The sequence below is a fragment of the Bufo bufo genome, chromosome 5 (genome assembly GCF_905171765.1).
Source record: "Bufo bufo chromosome 5, aBufBuf1.1, whole genome shotgun sequence".
Classification (NCBI taxonomy): Eukaryota; Metazoa; Chordata; class Amphibia; order Anura; family Bufonidae; genus Bufo; species Bufo bufo.
Window position 1 is genome coordinate 72096638 of NC_053393.1, and position 20412 is coordinate 72117049.

Consider the following 20412-nt stretch of genomic DNA (forward strand, 5'->3'; position numbering starts at 1 on the left):
ATTAGCACTGATTGTCGTCAGCCTCCCATAAACTAAAGCCTCCGATTGTAAGGACTGGAGCCAATCAGCATCAGCAGTGAAAGTTCAGTGAAGAAAGGAGTGGGGGCCGGCGCGGCCAATCAGAGGGCGTGTCTACGAGGAGGGGGCACGGAGCAGCCAATCAGGGGGCGCGCCAGGTAGAATGGGGGCTGCTGCGGCCAATCAGAGGGCGGGCTTCAAAGTGAACTTCAGGAAACTCTACGCACATCGTGGGATCAGAGGATCGCTCTCGGCCGGGGCGGGCGCAGGCTGGATGGGAATCCGGGTGATCGCCCGAGCTTCACACAAGGTGGATTACATTGGCACGGTGACGCCGGAGAATCGATCGGCCAGGCAGGTAAGATCTAGCCGTCCCGATCGATGACAGGGAGAGGAGGCGGCCTCTCTGCGGGGGATAATGGGAGCAGCCGGGGGGCTATACATGGAGAACAGATCAGCAGGCAATAAAGAGATAGAGAGAGGAGATGGGAAAGGCTGGGGGAGGGGGTTATATTCTGGAAACAGGTGCACTAGGGTCACGGGGGAGGCCGCTGTGTTGCATTCTTGAGGGGGGTTGTCACATGCTGCGACTTTATTGCAATGCGACTCATGGCTATTACTTCCCATAGAAATCAGTGAAAGTGGCTCCTATTGGTATTTGCAAATGAATGCGACTTTTTTATTTATTTATTTTTTTGCGCCAGATCTGATGACCTACAATGACAGCTAGAGACCCTGGCTCCATCTCAGCTCTGCAAGTCTATTATTTGTACTAGAGAGAGGGGGCTGCCAGACTCTGCTGGCGCTGCTTATCTCCCACAGAACAATCAGGTTCTCTATTTACATTGTTATCTGATATTATATGATGTGATCAGATATTAGACTGAGAGATAAGCAGCTGTCGGACACCTTTGTTGCCGCTTATCTTTTGCAGACAAGGTAAAATCCAGCTATGTGAGAGATTGGGGGATCCACTAACAATATCTGATGTGTAAGTGAACATGGCTCTCCTGTAGGTGCCAGTGGCGTCACGGGGTGCCAGCCCGCCGGGGGCCATAGAGGTGCACGAGATATTGAAGGCATACATCGCCAAGAAATTTCTGTGGCTGAATATCTGTTCCTTGTCCTTGAATGGAGATGTTTTTGCAAACAATCTGCCCTGTGAGAATTTATCCTAAGTGCTCATGCACACAACCATATGTATTTTGCCGTCCGCAAAAAAAACGTATGACATCTGTGTGACGTCAGTGTTGCATCCGTTTTTTGTTTTTGCAGGTCCATTGCAAAACAGACAAGACTAGGACACGTTCTGTTGTTTTGCAGAACGAACATACGGACACGGGATGCACATGGAGTCATTTCCGTTTTTGTTTCAAGCACCATTGAAATGAATAGTTCCGCATACAGACCTGTGAAAAAATGTAACGGAAGAAAAATATGTTCGTGTTCATGAGCCCTACGGCTACACGACGACATGTCGCACAACATTTTGTCGCACCAATGCCGTGCAAATTTTTTTATGATAGTCTATGGTGTCGCGCTACAAGATGTGACATGCTGCGACTGCAACACGACAGTAGCAAAAAATCCATCCAAGATGGATTTTTCTGTGACTGTCCCGTCGCAGTGCGACACCATAGACTATCATTATAAAAATTGTCACGCGACACATGTTGCCGTGTAGTTGTGCCCTATGTGTCGCGTGACACATGTCGTCATGTAGCCTAAGGCCTGGTAAACCCGGTCCCTGCAGTGAATCACGGACGTGTGCTCTCCATGTTCATCACACATCTCCACTGACTTTTAATGTGTTCGCACGTAAGTGTTTTTCCATGGACAGTGAAGACATCATGGAGACATGTACCACTTTGGTCCGTAATGTGGTCCAAACACGCTTATTGATATCCGTGTTCTGTCAAGGACAATTGGTAGGAGTGGTGTCCGTGGCATACAGATGACACACAGAGGGAAAAAAAAAAAAACGGACACTTAGACCAAACATGGATTCTTCGCCGATTAAACACGGACAGGTTTTCCATGGTTATCAAACAGACACGGAAATGTGAATGAGGCCCAATACTGAATGGTGCCAAAAACACTGAACAGTCTTGTCTGGACCATTTCCTAACCCATGACCTGACACGGCCCTGTGTGATCACCGCCCTTCTCACGCCGTGGTTTCTTTTGCCGTCTTGGCATAATATCAATTCTCATTGCAGGTGGGTAGTTTGTCCTCGGAGCTGTGACACGTTGTGTATTCGCAGACTTGACAGCTCTGTGCAATGTGTGGGTGACTGGGAGTAATGGGAACAAGTCTGGTTACTGGTTATCGTCCACATCTTCTGGGGCACTTTTACTGGACTGACCCTTTTAAAGGGGTTTTCTGGGATTTTGATACGGATGACCTACTCTCAGGATAGGTCATCAGTATCTGATCGGCGGCGATCCGACACCCGCCAATCAGCTGTTTGAGAAGGCAGCGGCACAGCCCCATAGAAGTGAATGGGGCTATGATGCCAAGAGCAGCCTGCATGAAGGTTTTTTTTCTTTAAAAAAAAAACTAATCTGAGACAGAAATGTCTGAAACAGATGCAAAATGTGCATAAACGGGTGCCTAAAATACACCCCCCCCCCCCCCCCCCTATTATGATAGATAAGAGTGGAAAATGGAAACGGTGATGTGAACCCAGCCTTTAACCTCATTCACACGTCTGTGTCCGTGCTCAAATCCGTGAGAAGGTGGTCAGTGATGCATCCGTGAGTCCGTTTTTTGCTATCCGTGTTATGCACATGTACTGTATGTATCTGGTTTATTCTAGCGAGGTGTTGATTTCCTCTTCAGACTTCGGATTTGCAGGTTTTTCTCTGGCGTATTTGCAGTCATGTAATGTACACATTTGCGCTGAGGTCAGCCAAGTGTTTTCACAGGTGTGGATGTGTGTGGTTATTGTCCCTGCGACTCCTGCTTGTCACGTCCTAAGGACAGGAGGAGGGCGGCTCTGCTGGTGGCCAGCATTTTAGTTTTTACTCCCTCCTTTCTTGTTTTCCTCGCTTAGTCCATAACATGGATGAATGTGAACGTCCTGTATCATGGCTGCAATATCCGGATCCATTGCGCTTCTACTGACAGCGCCACCCTTGTTCTAGGGGCCATGTCCGGTATTGCCACTCAGTCCAATTTAAGTGAAAATAGGCCTGTCTGAGGTAGATTCCTGGATACAGACATATCTTGGATATATAGTATGGTGGTAAATATGGCCTCTCAGTCCTTTCACTCTGAAATCCTAACAAAAAACTGTGAAATTGAGGCCTGTTTTAGACGCAGGGTATCAAGTTGTCAAGACGGACAGGGCTGACAATCGCCTCGCTGCTCCTTGCCTTGGGGGAAGTAACTTATGTAAGTTTCACAAGTAATCCTGCCAAGCCCAAAACAAAAAAACTGGTGCCTGCGTGATATCAGTGCGACGGTGGGAGAACGCCATGAAGAGAAGCGTAGGCCGAGCTGTCCTCTTATGCTGCATGGACACATGAAAATGCGGGCGCCATTTTGTTGGGGTCCACTGTGGCTTCAACCTGTGGGGATGTTGCCCAAAAGGTTCATCTGTACGATGTGCAAATGTTTGTCCTCAGCCCCCGGGCCCAGGCAGATAGTCACTGAGGTAAATAAGAAGCTGACCATGGCTTCCCCTGGCAAAATGAAATACTGTCACCATATTGCCGCTTCTTTCTTGCCTTTTTTTTGTAGTTGCTTTGACTAATTTGGCTAATTTAGATTAGACTTGGGAGAATTGCTGTGGACACCTTCATCCTGTTTTTACCCAATCAGCGGGATTTGTGGAGAAATGCATTTCTGGTCAAGATTTGTCAGCCAATAGTACGTAAAGTGTCCGAGAAAAGTGTCCGTCCCTGCGCCACATTTATCATCCAGCCGGAGCCCCTGTGACAAATCTGCTGCAGAAAAAGACATGGGATTAGTAAACCTGGGCTATTGTGTGGAGAAAATTCAATTGTGGATGGAAATTGGGCACTTGGTGTGGAAACTATTACGATTATTAATACATTAAAGGCCATAGTGAAATTTAAAGCTCAGTACATACAGTGCATTTTGTTTTGTGACTTTTTTGATGCATTTTTGGCTTCAGCTCAAAAAACTGTGTGACACTATCCTAAAAATGTGAAAAAATTCCACTAAAAGGCGTGTAAAAATATGAACAGCACTCGAAATTCATTATTAAAAATGGTGAAGAACTATGTATGAAGCTCTTAGGGCTGTTTCACACGAGCGAGTCCATTGCGGGAATCACGCTCCGTGTGAGAGTGCGATCCTCCGCTCTGGACTTGCAGGAGCGCACAGCATTGTTATAATTTATGGCCTTATTTCTACAGAATCATACTGACAGCTTTAGGTCACTATGATTCTGTGGAAAAAAGGCCATGCAGAGACACGTAGCATTATAAATCATGATAATGCCGTGCGCTCCTGCAAGTCAAGAGCGGAGGATCGCACTCACACACGGAGCGTGATTCCCGCAATGGACTCGCTCGTGTGAAACAGCCCTTGGAGTACGCCCGCAATGGACTGAAACGCAGCAGTCAGTGTGTGTGTGTGGCTGCGAAAAAAAATCCACAATGTAAACGTATTCACCTTCTGGATTTTAGCTACATGCACACAACCGCAGTGTCTTTTGCGGTCTGCAAATTGTGGATCCGCAAAACACGGATGCCGGCAAATTGCAGAACGGAACGGGCTGCCGATGATAGAAATGCCTATTCTTGTCTGCAAAAGGGCCAAGAATAGAACATGTTTTATAATATAAAAATATATATATTTGCAGGGCCACAGAACGGAGCGATGGATGCGGACAGCATATGGAGTGCTGTCCACATATTTTGCGGCCTCGTTAAAGTGAATGGGTCCGCATCACGGCCTCGGATGTGGACCCAAACAACGGCTGTGTGCATGAGGCCTTATGCTTCAGCTCTCCACTGTGGATTTTACCCTTTGCAGTGCCTAGGGTAATTTCCGCCACAGATCTGCATGTAATATATGTGTGTATTTTGCCACAGATTTGCTGCGGATTAATGGCAAAATCAGCAGTGAGGGACCCTTTTCGTCAGTCTTTATTTTATTTTTTTGCAGTAACGATCATTCCTCCCTCATTCAAAGTTTGCTTCGGCCTGTGTAATCCACGAGCTCCAATGGATAATTATCATCCAGTGACACTGTGCTGCCTGAAGATCAGGCAGTGTAATACCGCCCTTAGGGTACTTTCACACTAGCGTTATTCTTTTCTGGCACAGAGTTCCGTCCTAGGGGCTCTATACCGGAAAAGAACTGATCAGTTTTAGGCCTCATGCATTCTGAATGGAGAGCAATCCGTTCAGGATGTCTTCAGTTTAGTCTTTTTGACTTTTCAGGACTGAGATAAAACCGCAGCATGCTACGGTATTATCTCCGTCCAAAATTCCACTGCCGGATCCGGCATTAATTTACATTGAAATGTATTAGTGCCGGATCCGGCATTAAAAATACTGCAATGCCGGATCCGTCCTTCCGGTCTGCGCTTAGCAACCAATGACACCGTGCGCTCCTGCTGTCAGCAGGAATCCAGGCCGGCATACCACGGACCGCTCGCGGCCGCGTGCATTCGGCCTTAATGTGCGCGTTTAGTCCAGAAAACAGAACAAAGCATTGTTTTGTTTTTTTGTCCGCAGAAATAAATGGAAGCCTGAATTATACCCATTGAAGTCAGTTTATCTGTATGCTGTCCATGGAAAACATGGATGGCACACGTGTGCAAATAAGGTCCCGGGCACATGACCATTATCCATTTTGCAGTCTGCAAAATACAGACCCTGTCCATGTTGCATCCGCCTTTTTTGTGGACCCATTGACTTCATGGGTTAATGCGGTCTGCATTTTGCAGACAAGTGTAGGACATGTTCTATATTTTTTATGGAACGGATCATCCGTGTTCTTTCTGCATCCGTAGGTCCGTTCCAGAAAATTAGCCTGCAAGCTGCGGACCAATGGGTCTGCAAATAAAATACGGACAGCACACGGACCTCATCCGTATTTTGTGAATCTGCGATTTTGCCGATTATGGTCGTGTGCGTTTTTACCCTTTACAATAACAAGAAGTGTAGATAAGCTAAAGAAAAGCTTTATCCCTGGCTATGGCTATAGACCCACAGAAACGCATACAGGTATATTACATGGCTGCGGGAGCCCAGTGTAGCAGCAGGTCGGCGGCCATTTTTGGTCAGTGTGTTGCTAGTTGTCATATTTGCTTGTTAATGACAGGACCCAGCTGGAGCCTCACGTGTTTTTCGTCTGCGTCGTCGCCACAGTCATTGGCAAAGTGGACTGAAGGGAAGACGCTGAGATCTAATCTTGGGATTGTCAGATCCTTATCAGTTTCCCTGGGGCTAATGCTGGGCTGATCCTCGGCTGTGGATGTAATTAGCATTGTGAAAGCTATACGTATGAAAATGAATGGCGGCAGAAGAGGAGGGAGAGGTAGGACGGAAGTGTGGTAGTAAGGCTAGGTCTACAGTTTTTATAATGATAGTCTATAGTGTCGCACTGCGACATACTGCGACGCCACAGTCGCAAAAAATCCATTCGAAATGAATTTTTCTGCGACTGTCACAGTGCGACACCATAAACTATCATTATAAAAATTGTTGCGCGACATCAATGTTGCAGTGTAGTTGTGCCCTATGTGTCGCGCGACTTATTGTCGTCGTGTAGACCTAGCCTAAAAGAGGTGGTACTCGCACGTGGGCTCTGATGGCCTTCTGCCACACAAGATGCTATAAACTGCACGTGACAGGTAGGGGCCCTATTACAGGGTTTGTATTAGGCACCAGGAGCTACACCCAAACTCCTCACAGGTCTCCTTCACACACACTTCTTGTTTTTTTTTTTTTTTGTTTTTTTTGTAACTAACTTTTTTATGGTATTTTTCAAATCTTATAGGGAAGCCTGTGGGAAACGCACACCAGGAGTCAGGGAAAAATATCAGATGCTAGTCACCAAGACACCTCAAGACAATAAGCCCCAAGCAATGACAAATGTGAGGATAAACAGACTTGGTGATTAAAAGAAACAGATAAGCATACCCTGAGTGGTGTGTCAATCTCTCAGCCACCTCCTGACCCAACGCCGGTTCGCCAGTAATCTGGCTTCTTCTGGGGATGTGAAACAATGGACAAACACTCCCCTAATATACTGCCCACACAGGTGTGTGAAGCAATTAATTAAAAACTTTTGGTCCACCTCCCCCACCCCCCACTACCTCCCCTACCATTCACTCGACATGCCACCCAACAGTACCGCTTTGTGCGGGACAGGCCGATTTTGGATGGCAATCCTTCTGTACTGCGATCTGTGGATGACACTGTTATGGGGGATCTGTGGATGACGCACTGTTATGGGGGAGATCTGTGGATGACGCACTGTTATGGGGGAGATCTGTGGATGACGCACTGTTATGGGGGAGATCTGTGGATGACGCACTGTTGTGGGGGAGATCTGTGGATGACGCACTGTTGTGGGGGAGATCTGTGGATGACACATATATAGCATCTTATGCTATATATGTGTCATCCACAGATATCCCCATAAGTGCCTTCTAGTAAAGTAATGTATTAGTGGGTGGAAGGGAGGAGGCAGGGACACTTGCGGCGGGGCCGGTGCAGTGCCCGGCGCTGTCCACACACCGGGGGGAGCTCCTACCTTCTGGAGTTAATTCTGCTGCAGGACATTTTGCTCCACAAGTCTCCTGAGCGGCGGCCGCTTCAACACTCCACCACTCCTCACATGGCCGGCAGTGGGCAGCCGAACTAGAGCGCCGCTGCCTGTGCGCAGCATGACATCTCTCCCTCCGTCATGCGCCTCCTGCCCCGCCTGCCTGCTTCATTCATAAAGTGGAAGGAGCAGACAGACGGGGCAGGAGGCGCATGACGGACATTTTTCAAGCAGCTTGAGCGGCGCGATATGGCTGCGCGGCCGCCCACCCGCGCCCCTTAGACGTAAGGGAACACTGACTGCAGGGGCCAGGGGGGTCCACAGGCGGCCTGGCCCCTGTATCTGCTCCTTTCCATGATTACGACCACCCTGTAATCCAGCAGCAGTGGCCGTGCTTGCACACTATAGTGTGCAAAAACGACCACAACTGCTGGATTGCAGGGTGGTCATAACCTCTCGATACGAGCAGTGTATAATGTGATGGAAAATGAATCCAGCCAGCAAAAGAAGGAATATGGATAATCACAATACATTAGTAAGTGCCTTGTATTAACTTTCTGTACATGATGAATGCCATTTGCTGAAGTGAGACAACCCCTTTACACGGGACAACAGAGCAGGCAATTCTCGTGAGGGAAGCGTTACTTCCTGGCAAGGGTTCAGCAAAAAACGCTTCCGTTAGGGTACTTTCACACTAGCGTTAGAGGATTCTTGCTGCCTGCCGGATCCGGAAATCCATGTGCAAATGCATTGAAATACCGGATCCGTCATCCGGAAAAATGGATCCAGTATTTATTTTTTTCGCACTTTTCCGGATTCGTTTTTCCAGAACACTTGGTCCCGGATCCAGCATTAATACATTTTAATGGAAATTAATGTGTTCCGGAATTTTGGCTATTTTCTCCGGCCAAATACCGTAAAAGTGACTGAAGTGCATACTGAACGGATTGCTCTCCATTCAGAATGCATTAGGATAAAACTGATCAGTTCTTTTCCGGTATTGAGCCCCTAGGAAGAAACTCAATACCGGAAAACTTTAACGCTAGTGTGAAAGTACCCTTACTGATAATACAACCATCTGCATCCGTTATGAACGGATCCGGTTGTATTAACTTTAACATAGCCAAGACGGATCCGTCATGAACTCCACTGAAAGTCAATGGGAGACGGATCTGTTTTCTATGGTCAGCGAAAACGGATCCGTCCCCATTGACTTGCATTGTGGGTCATGATGGATCCATCTTTCTCCGCATCCCAGGACAGAAAGCAAACCACAGCATGCTGCGGTTTGCTCTCCGGTATGAGAACGGAACGGAAAGCATTTTGGAGCATTTCGTTATGTTCAGTTACGTTTGGTCCCCATTGACTGGGGACAAAACGGAAGCGTTTTTTTCCAGTATTGAGACCCTATGACGGATCTCGATACCAGAAAATATTAACGCTAGTGTGAAAGTAGCCGGTAAACAATGTCTCCTCCGAGAAGGCAAAGCTTATTTTTATTTTTTTACTTATTTACCCTAAGGCCTCTTTCAGACGGGCTTTGCGGGAAAAGGTGCGGGTGCGTTGCGGGAACACGCGCGCGAGTGCAAAACATTGTAATGCGTTTTGCACTCGCGTGAGAAAAATCGCGCATGTTTGGTACCCCGAACTTCTAGATTGTATTATTTTCCCTTATAACATGGTTATAAGGGAAAATAGCATTCTGAATACAGAATGCTTAGTAAAATAGCGCTGGAGGGGTTAAAAAAATAATAATAATAATAATTTAACTCGCCTTAATCCACTTGATCGCGGAGCCGGCATCTCCTTCTGTCTTCATCTTAGCTGTGTGGACGAACAGGACCTGTGGTGACGTCACTCCGGTCATCACGTGATCCATCACGGTGACGTCACCACAGGTCCTGTTGCTGCACACGGCTAAGATGAAGACAGAAGAGATGCCGGCTCCGCGATCAAGTGGATTAAGGTGAGTTAAATTTTTATTTTATTTTTTTAACCCCTCCAGCGCTAGTTTACTATGCATTCTGTATTCAGAATGCTATTTTCCCTTTATAACCATGTTATAACGGAAAATAATAATGATCGGGTCTCCATCCCGATCGTCTCCTAGCAACCGTGCGTGAAAATCGTACACCGCATCCGCACTCGCTTCCGATTTTCACGCAGCCCCATTCACTTCTATGATGCGTGAAAATCACCGCTCATGTGAACAGCCCCATAGAAATGAATGGGTCGGTATTCAGTGCGGGTGCAATGCGTTCAACTCGCGCATCGCATCCGCGCGGAATACTCGCCCGTGTGAAAGGGGCCTAAGAAAAAAAGGACAGTTTTTGGTGGTGGTTTTATATTACTACATTGAGAACCTGTATTTGTCAAGCCCTATAGAGAAAATTTCAGCATGTCTTGTTAAAAAAAAAAAAAAAAAAAGCCGCAGACCCCAGAAAGGAAACATACCGTAATCAACAAAAGCAATCAAAACTGGTGTAAAGTAGAACAGGCTTAGTTGCCCATAGCAACCAATCAGATTCCACCTTTAATTTTTTTTCACAGCTCCTTTGGAAAATGAAAGGTGGAATCTGATTGGTTGCTATGGGCGGCTGGGACAGTTTCCCTTTACACCAGTTTTGATAAATCTCCCCCATAGACTTTTAGTCTATGGGGGAGAGCTCTAGTTTTTCTGTCTTGTGATCGCTCATTTCCTAATATACTGCTATTATCTGTGTGACTCCTCCTCGCATTGTCTGATCTAAACTATGTGAGCCAAGCATGCATGTGTGTGGGAGGATCGGGAGAGAGATGTTATGTGCATGCTCAGCCTTACCGGAGCATGCATGTTATTCCAGTAGAAGTGGAATAGCTGGCTGCCATGCAAGTTTGACGCCGCTTATCTCTAGTAAGAAAACAATAGGATTGAACAAGCAAAAATCTCCGGTAGTTGTGCAATCGGGGATCTGCTGCAGCCGCCATACTTGTCTGTAGACTTAATCTAGGCAGGAGATTTTTAATAGTAGGATGAAAATATTTCGCACTCGGTCGCTCGTGTTTGGACTGTGATTATGAATGATTGTGGACTGCAGAATTACTGCCATTCTGCCGCCATGACTTCTGATCACAGACCGGGAAACTGGTTTTACTTTATGGCCTGTCATAGACGGCAGTTAAATAAGGAGCCACAAATTGGGAGCAGCGGGAGCTGACTGCCCGGCTCCTGGGATATTATCATTTCAGTAGTGCAGTCCACTGTACTAGAGCTGGGCCCTTCTACGCATGGGATGATGATTGGGAACGAAAAACACTTATCCCCAATCATGCCACCCATGAGACGCTCAGACACCCATTAGTCGGGTGATCACATCTTTCATGTGGCACCAAAAAACCGCCAATGACGTGCTCCGGGCAATGGGCTAAGTGAATGGGGACAACGTTGTAGGAACGATTCCTCACTTCGGTGTGCATTAAGCCGTGTAAAAGTGAGCGACATTGACTTGTATATCGTTGATTGGTGCTCGTTCTGGGCTGATCGCACTGCGCGTTGGGGTACTGCGCAGTCGTACTGGCTACAGCTGCCCATAATTAAACTGAGGACCACACTGCTTAGTCGGTCTGCATTGTTAAAGGGCTTTTCCAATATTTATTTTTTTTTTTTTTTTACTTATGACCCCCACCAATCAGATACTGATGACCAGAGGGGTCATCAGTATCTGATTGGTGGGGGTCTGACGATTAGCTGTTTGAGAAGGCAGTGGCGCTACTGCGAGCCCCATAACCTTCTCTCAGCTTGACATCTTGGTCTCGGGGCCTATACGCATCACGGCCCCATTTCAGCGAATGGGGCTGAGCGCGATACCAAGCTCAGCCACTATACATTGTACGGCACTGTCCTTGGTGAGCTGAGGGAAGGCAGTGGTGCTACTGCGATCGCTGGCGCCTTCTCAATTACCTTATCGCCAGGGGTTACAGATGTCGGGCCCCCACTGATCAGATACAAAAAAAAAACACTTGGGGAAACCCCTTCAGTATTCTGAGTGCCACGTGGCCATTAACGATGCCCACTGACTAAACGGTGGGGTCCTCATTAATTTAATTGGGGTCTGTTGTGGCCTGTAAGGCTGTGCGATACATAACCGCACTGTGTGGTCGTACCTAGAGATGAGCGAATCGAATCGAATTTCAGGATAAATTTGATTCTCCTTGAAGCCAAATTTCCTCGTGCTTCGTGTAAGCGAATCGATTTAACCTGAAATAGTATAAAAAAAAAAAATAATAATAATCTTACCTCCTCCTTTTGCTCGCGATGGGCCGCCAGCCGCCATCTTGATCGAAGATCTCAGCTGAAATCCCGTCGGCCGGCGAGATTATGTAATCTCCCACCGCGTGAGATTTCACGCCAGATCTTCAAGCAAGATGGCGGCGGCCGGCCCTTCGCAAGCAAATGGACGCGGTAAGTTTGATTACATTTTTTTAATGTTCATTTCACAGTTTTTACACTCGGATACCGCGATCATGTATAAACATGGCATCTGAGGGGTACAATGACGGGGGTGGCGCTATCTCTAGTCGTACCCTAAGGGCTCCTTAACTGAGAGGTCGTAGTCCTCGTTTAAAGCAACCCCCGGGGTGACGTCATTTATACGCGTATCCAGGGTTGCTGACGTCACTCATACTTTATAGTGTCACTCGGCCTGTCGTCACCTCTGTATGTCTATTTTCTTGATTCATTCTTCTATACAGCTTCCATATTTTTTATGTCTGTTGTCCCCGGTGCTAACCTCCATCTTGTTTTGTTTTTTTCCCCTATAACCAGGATGTTCACCAGACATAACTGCTGCAATATTCCCCTGCCTGGCCTCGTGTTACCTCCAGGGAATGGTCGCTGTAAGGATACGTCGCCATTCATAGTCTCCTAACCTGGTGCCGTTCAGCCTGGACTCTGTGGACTGTGATCACTCCCTTTTGAGGCTCCACTGTCCGCTAAGATGTGGCGTTTTGGGGTTACCGTCCTGTACGCCTTTCTGCTGCCTGTTGTAAAAGGTCACAGTCTGTTCACTTGTGAACCCATCATGGTGCCTAGATGTATAGGAATGTCCTACAATATGACGTTCTTTCCAAACCTTTTGGAGCACTACGACCAAGCAATCGCAGCAAGTCGAATGGAGGTAAGTGTTTACTATGAAGTACCTACTCCATGAGCATCTCTACCAATTGTAATCTACATGGCTTCTTAAAGGGTTATGGATAGAGATGAGCGAACTTCTGTTTTAAGTTCGGCGTCTAAAGTTCGGCTTCCGGTTAGCGGAGGATCCCGATATGGATTCCGAATTCCGTTGTGGTCCGTGGTAGCGGAATCAATAATGGCCATTATTGATTCCGCTACCACGGACCACAACGGAATTCGGAATCCATATCGGGATCCTCCGCTAACCGGAAGCCGAACATTAGACGCCGAACTTAAAACAGAAGTTCGCTCATCTCTAGTTATGGAGTGAGTGTGCTCGTGTCCATACCAGTGCTCCCCACTGCTGATGTGCGGGGATGGGGACTGTGGGAGTCCTAGTGGTCATACCCCTACCGATCTAACATCCATCACTAAACCAGTAAGTGTCCTATAGACATTGCACTCTGTCATCTACAAAATGGGATGGACAGGATGAATTTGCATGCCTGGAGATGAGCGGCGGCGGAGCTGTATGGTAGCTGCTCATCTTCTTCTGCACCATTGGAGTAACCTGCACCAACCTGAATGTGCATATTATTGGGGCTGCACCAAAGTCATAGTTTTTAGTGTCGGCTGTGTTTCACTTTATTTAAAGGGGATGTCTGAGTGATCAATATCTGCAGGGTAGGTGATCGGTGGAGGTCCGATGCCTGGCACCCCTACTGATCAGCTCTTTGAAGAGGCTTCGGCGCTCCCGTGAACACCACAGCCTCCTCGATGGCATCCACTGCCTAGTGGTTGTGCTTGGTATTGCAGCCTAGCTCCATTCACTTGAATGGGACTGAGCTGCACCTAGGTCACATGGCCAATAAACGTGACATCACTGACCTAGGAAGAGGCTGCGGCGCTCTGCAAACAGCTGATTGGTCAGTTATCTATCAATATTAAACACTCAGATAACTCCAGCAGCTTTATACTGTTTGGGCTGTCTAGGCGAAATACTTCATTTTCATAGTCTGTCTGCCAGACTATAGTGCAAAGATTTGTCTGCGCTTTCTTATCAGGCGGGAAGGCCAGCCTTGGCATACTTAGTGCTTAGTTGGGTCTTGCAGATATAACCTATGTGGCAGTAAATTACAGGGAGCCTATTATCTTGGTTCACAGTTGCATTTGTATTATTGGGTTTTCCCTGTGATAGCCGAGTGGCAGCATTCTGCCAGGTCTTACAGGGATTGTCCTGTCTGGACATTTATGACTAGAGTTGAGCAAAGCGAGCTTTGGGTGCTTAATCCAAAGTCACTTCCGAATAATAATGTACGGAGATTAATCTCCGTACAGTATTAGAATGTATGGGCTCCGATGAGCCGAAGTTCGTTATTCACCAAGTCGCGCGTGTCTTTGTTAAATAACTTCGGTAGTTGTTACTGGTTTTCCACTTTAAAAATCAACTACCGAAGTTATTCAACGAAGTCACGCGCGACTTCATGAAAAACTTACTTCAGCTCATCGGGGCCCATACATTCTAATACTGTAGGGAGACTAATCTCCATCCAGTATTCCGAAGTTTTGAACGAAGCGACTTCGGATTAAGCATCGGAAGCTTGCTTTGCTCAACTCTATGTATGACCTATGACTAGGTTATGTCAAAAGTGTCCGCTAGCTGTGGTTCCCACCTCTGAGACGTCCTCCTTGTTCACTGCTATGGGACTTCTGAAAATAGTGGTATGCTTTCCATTCACAGCGGGTGGATACCCCTTTAAATATGTACAGTATGTTTAGAAAAGATACAGCGGCTCACCTCCTCTCTAAATGGAAATGGTGCTCACCCCCAGGTCCCACCCTCAGGACCAAGTGGGAAATAGAATGTATACAACAAGTATGGGGGGACACTACAAAAGGGAACACCAAGCGGTATAATGATAATACACTTTATTGTGTTGATCTATTCCACTATGTTGTGGTAAAATGTTAAGAACATACCCCTAAAATACAAATAAAATATAGACCATATACAAATCTATATAATGCACACAAGGAAATACCACAATTCGAATAGCAGCTGATAGAAATTAGCAGCACATCTGTAATACTGTCCACAGCCACAATAATGTCCGGTAAGTATCCAAAAATAGCGGATTAATGCTGCACAGTTCTTACTTAGTAACCCCCAGTAACAGTCTTAACCTGTGGGGCCAAATTGCTTGCTGGGTATGGCCTATGGTGATCGGCTCAATACCGCTGCCTTCCACAATACATACACGTAATGTCTCTGCTCAGTCTGAGCTCGGTCTTACCGGTCTTCACTGCTAGTCCTGCAGCGGTGGTTTGAAAGGCCGCACACCCGCAGCGTCCCACGTGGTGTGCTTCCGCCTACACGTAGCGTCCCACGTGACCGGGTATCCAAGGAGACCGGATGCTTTACTTGTGTGACGTCAGTATTGTGCGACAGCTTTCACAGCGGCGCTGCTTAGTCCACTTGTCTTCATTTCTTTGCCGGCTTTATTCTTTTTCTTTGACTTGCGGTGGATCAACGCTCACTCTAACAACCGCCAGACGCGTTTCGGGGTCCCTCGCCCCTTCCTCAGTGGCCTACTGAGTGAACGGATCCTCACTCTTTATAAATGGTTAACTCCGCCCCCATCTTATAATTAACGGAGTGGATTCACCCTCGATGGAGCGGTTCATCTGTGCATTTATATTTGTACATATTCAACAATTCATTACATAAAATGAAAACATAAAACAATAAATATATCTTTATATATATATATATATATATATACACACCCCATTAAAATCTAGGTGATTGGAGAGGACTACTAAAGTAACACACAGATTGTCAATAAACGCACACAAACCGCATTGAGCTGCATGCGTTTTCTGTTGCGTTTTGTGACCAATTGCGGGTCAATTGACTGGAAGTCGTTCTGTTATTGTTGTGGCTTGTTGTAGCTTAGGAGAGACCGTCCGGCAGGGAGGGGAGATCACAGTGTCGGTACACGACCAAACTGCGATGTCCTATCCCTACCGGACAGGCCCTCACAAGAACCCGAACACCTCCATCTCAGCATTGAGGCCCCTAGGAATAATAGTATCATATTCAAAAATAGTATCATATTCAAAAATATCATATTCAAAAATCCCGGAGGATTTGGTCCCTCTCCGAGACATCTTTATTTCTTCTTAACTTGCTCCTTCCCACATGAAGTCCGCTGGTATAAAAGCCCCTGTTATCTAGAAGTGTTCTTCCCCCCTCTGAGTGATAAATACCAGGAAATTTGCTCTTGTCCATATCTTGGAGTCAATATTTTGACCGGCCTGTCACGGAGCCTTTTGGAAGTCGTTTCGTTCCCATCTCTCAGTTGAGTCTTTTTTTTTTTTCTTGTCTCGCTCTCTATAATGCTTGTCTTGTTAGGAATGTTTGGCCGCGTAGACTAAAGCTTTGCAAGACGAAACGGCATTCTTTAATCTGGCGCTGAGCCATAGAAAACAATGGCATTTCCAGGGCGAAGCTCACAGGTTTCATCAGGCGCAGGAACTCGCTCAGATACCGTATCACTTGGTAGTTTACGCGGCCTGAATAAAAGATCTGTTACTGGCGTCTCTGGGTCCGTTTCAGGGCCATCACCGCGAAGGTCATATATTAGTGATAAGCGCGTGTATTGTATTCTGTAAAATAACTGCGACACCCACCCCCCCATACCACCCACTCTTTATTTTCCATGACAGGTCGTGAAACCCTTTGTGTTCTCGTTGCTCACACGTTTTACTCATTGTTCTTGTTGCCTGCAGCGTTTCCATAACTTGTCAGCCTTGGCGTGACGGGCGCTGCTGACCATTTTCATGCACGCTGGTCACGAGAATTGGGTCTTCTATTTTCTGGTCCTTTCCCTATCGCTTTTATATGCAGTCACTTTGGAGAGTTGCAAACCTAACTTGGGGCAATTAAAGGGGTATGGCAGTTATAAAAAGTTATTCCCTATCTACGGGATAGATCTGACCTCTGCTGGAACCCACACCGATTAACAGGGGCCTCGTTTCCCGAAATAAATGGAGCAGTTGGTCGAGCATGCTCTGTGCCGCTCCGTTTATTCTCTATGGGACTGCGGGAGATCTCATCTTATAACCAAAATGCCCCTCGAGACCTCCATTAAAACCACAAATCGTCGTCCTTTTTTACATAAATCCCTTTGTGCCTGGCAAAACCGGGTGATCAGCATTGGTGCCATGCAGGGAGAACGCTTTGCTGGAACCCCAGTGCTAAACCATCGCCATGGCCCCTCCACCCGACAGCCAGACCCCTACTGATCAGAAAGTGATGGCGTATTGCTATGGTGGATATCCGATGCATGAATTGACCGGCTGCACATTTAACGCCCACAGGACAATTTCAAGGGGTCGTCTCACTTCCGCAAATTGCATTTATCATATAGAGAAAGTTAATACAAAGCACTTACTAATGTATTGTGATTGTCCATATTGCCTCCTTTGCTGTCTGGATTCATTTTTTCTATCACATTATACACTTCTCGTTTTCATGGTTACGACCACCCTGCAATCCATCAGCGGTGGCCGTGCTTGCACACTGTAGACAAAAGTGCCAGCCTCTCTGGTGGCCGGGCCGTGGGAGCTCACATAGGCTAGTGCTTTTTCCTACAGTGTGCGAGCACGGCCACCGCTGATGGATTGCAGGGTGATCGTAACCATGGAAACGAGCAGTATATAATGTGATGGAAAAATGAATCCAGACAGCAAAGGAGGAAATATGGACAATCACAATACATTAGTAAGTGCCTTGTAAATGCAATTTGCTGAAGTGACGCAACCCCTTTTTAAGTCACACTTTTTATTTTTTTCAGCCTTTTCTGAGATTTCTTAAACTCCTCATCTACTTTCTTTCTTGGCACTTTAAGGATATATATTCGTATTGGGCTACTTTCACACTAGCGTTTTTTGCGGATCCATCGCAATAATACAACTGTATGCATCCGTCGTGAACGGATCCCGTTGTATTATGTTCTCTGTACCCAAGACAGATCCGTCATGAACTCCATTGAAAGTCAATGGGGAACGGATCAGTTTTGTATTGTCACATTGACTTACATTGTGTGTCAGGGTGGATCCGTCTCTCTCCGCATCCCAGGACAGACAGAAAAATGCTGCAGGCAGAGTTTTTGTGTCCGCCTCCAGAGCGGAATGGAGACAGAACGGAGGCAAACTGATGCATTCTGAGCGGATCCTTTTCCATTCAGAATGCATTGGGGCAAAACTGATCCGTTTTGGACCGCTTGTGAGAACTCTGAACGGATCTCACTCACGGAAGGCCAAAACGCCAGTGTGACAGTAGCCTTACGCGTAAACTTTCCAAGCTGATTTTCATGCTGAAAATCCTGAGCTCAGGGCTCATTCATAGAACATAGAAACATAGAATGTGTCGGCAGATAAGAACCATTTGGCCCATCTAGTCTGCCCAATATACTGAATACTATGGATAGCCCCCGGCCCTATCTTATATGAAGGATGGCCTTATGCCTATCCCATGCATGCTTAAACCCCTTCACTGTATTTGCAGCTACCACTTCTGCAGGAAGGCTATTCCATGCATCCACTACTCTCTCAGTAAAGTAATACTTCCTTATATTACTTTTAAACCTTTGCCCCTCTAATTTAAAACTGTGTCCTCTTGTGGTAGTTTTTCTTCTTTTAAATATGCTCTCTTCCTTTACCTTGTTGATTCCCTTTATGTATTTAAAAGTTTCTATCATATTCCCTCTGTCTCGTCTTTCTTCCAAGCTATACATATTAAGGTCCTTTAATATTTCCTGGTAAGTTTTATCCTGCAATCCATGTACTAGTTTAGTAGCTCTTCTCTGAACTCTCTCTAGATTATCTATATCCTTCTGGAGATATGGCCTCCAGTACTGCTCACAATACTCCAAGTGAGGTCTCACCAGTGTTCTGTAGAGCGGCATGAGCACTTCACTCTTTCTACTGCTTATACCTCTCCCTATACATCCAAGCATTCTGCTGGCATTTCGTGCTGCCCTATTACATTGTCTTCCCACCTTTAAGTCTTCTGAAATAATTACTCCTAAATCCCTTTCCTCAGATACTGAGGTCAGGACTGTGTCAAATATTCTATATTCTGCCCTTGGTTTTTTACGCCCCAGGTGCATTATCTTGCACTTATCCACATTAAATTTCAGTTGCCAGAGTTCTGACCATTCTTCTAGTTTTCCTAAATCCGTTTCCATTTGGCGTTTCCCTCCAGGAACATCAACCCTGTTACATATCTTTGTGTCATCAGCAAAAAGACAAACCTTACCATCGAGGCCTTTTGCAATATCACTTATGAAGATATTAAACAAAATTGGTCCCAGTACAGATCCCTGTGGAACCCCACTGGTAACATGACCTTGTTTTGAATTCAAACCACCGTATGAATGGGTCCACATCTGTTCTCGCAGTTTTGCGCAATGGGTGTGGACTCTTTAATTTCAATGGGGTCTCAAAAGATGCGGTGCTGTTCTGCGGCCCCGCAAAAAATAGAGCATGTCCTATTCCTTTCCGCAATTGCAGAAAAGTATAGGCATTTTTTTTTTAATCCTAGGACTGCGGACCGCAAAACACATACAGCCGTCTGAATGAGCCCTTAGACTGCATGCACACAACCATATTTTGGGTCTGTGTCCGGCATTTTTGTTGAGGATTGTTCACCGACCCACACGGATGTCATCTATGTAATATCCATGTGGCCTTTCCACAAATGATGGGACATGTCCTGCTCTAGATGAGAAGACGGTTCTGTTAGGAAAATGCATCCTGCACACGGCTGGGGTCTGGCGTTTGCAGACTGCAAGATACATAATCTTGTGCATGAGCCCTGAGGGTATATTTACATGACAGTGAAAAATGGCTCCATTTCATGACCGTTTTCAGAACGCCCGTCAACAACGTAGGACATCCTATTTTGTCCTTTTTTTCACAGACCCTCATACAATGCAGGAGCCGTTTTTAATCACGGTTTTCCATTATGGCATCCATGAAAAAAGGCCTCTAAAAATTGACCGTTTTGTTGTTTTTAAGGGCTCGTTTACCCAAACGTATTTTGCGTTCCGCATACGGTCCGTAAACGGAACCATTCATTCCAATGAGTCCGCAAAAGATGCAGACAGCACTCTGTGTGCTGTCCGCATCCGTTGCTCTGTTCCGTGGCCCCGCAAAAATTGTCCTATCCTGTCCTAATCTTGTCCGTTTTGCGGACAAGAATAGGCATTTCTATAATAGGCCTCCCGTTCCGCAAAAAAAGGCAGATGATGTGAACGAGCCCTAACACGTTTTTTTTATTTTTTTTGTTGTGCTCTTCTGTCTAAAAGGCCTTTAAAAAAAGGGCCCATTGATATCAATGGCGTCCATCTGGCCAGAAATAAGACATGTCCTATTTTATGACGGACGCGGTTTACTGGCCGTTGAGAAAAAAAACGCC

General features: G+C 46.3%; 1 protein-coding gene across 1 annotated transcript in view; it reads left to right on the top strand.

The window, feature by feature from the left end:
• Nucleotides 1-235: 235 nt before the first annotated feature.
• Nucleotides 236-20412, top strand: part of FZD6 (frizzled class receptor 6) — a 50098-nt gene continuing 29921 nt past the window's right edge. The window contains exons 1-2 of the mRNA XM_040432498.1: nucleotides 236-376; nucleotides 12576-12927. Of these exons, the coding sequence (XP_040288432.1) occupies nucleotides 12748-12927 (180 nt within the window). The 5' untranslated portion in view covers nucleotides 236-376; nucleotides 12576-12747. The remainder of the gene's footprint in view (nucleotides 377-12575; nucleotides 12928-20412) is intronic.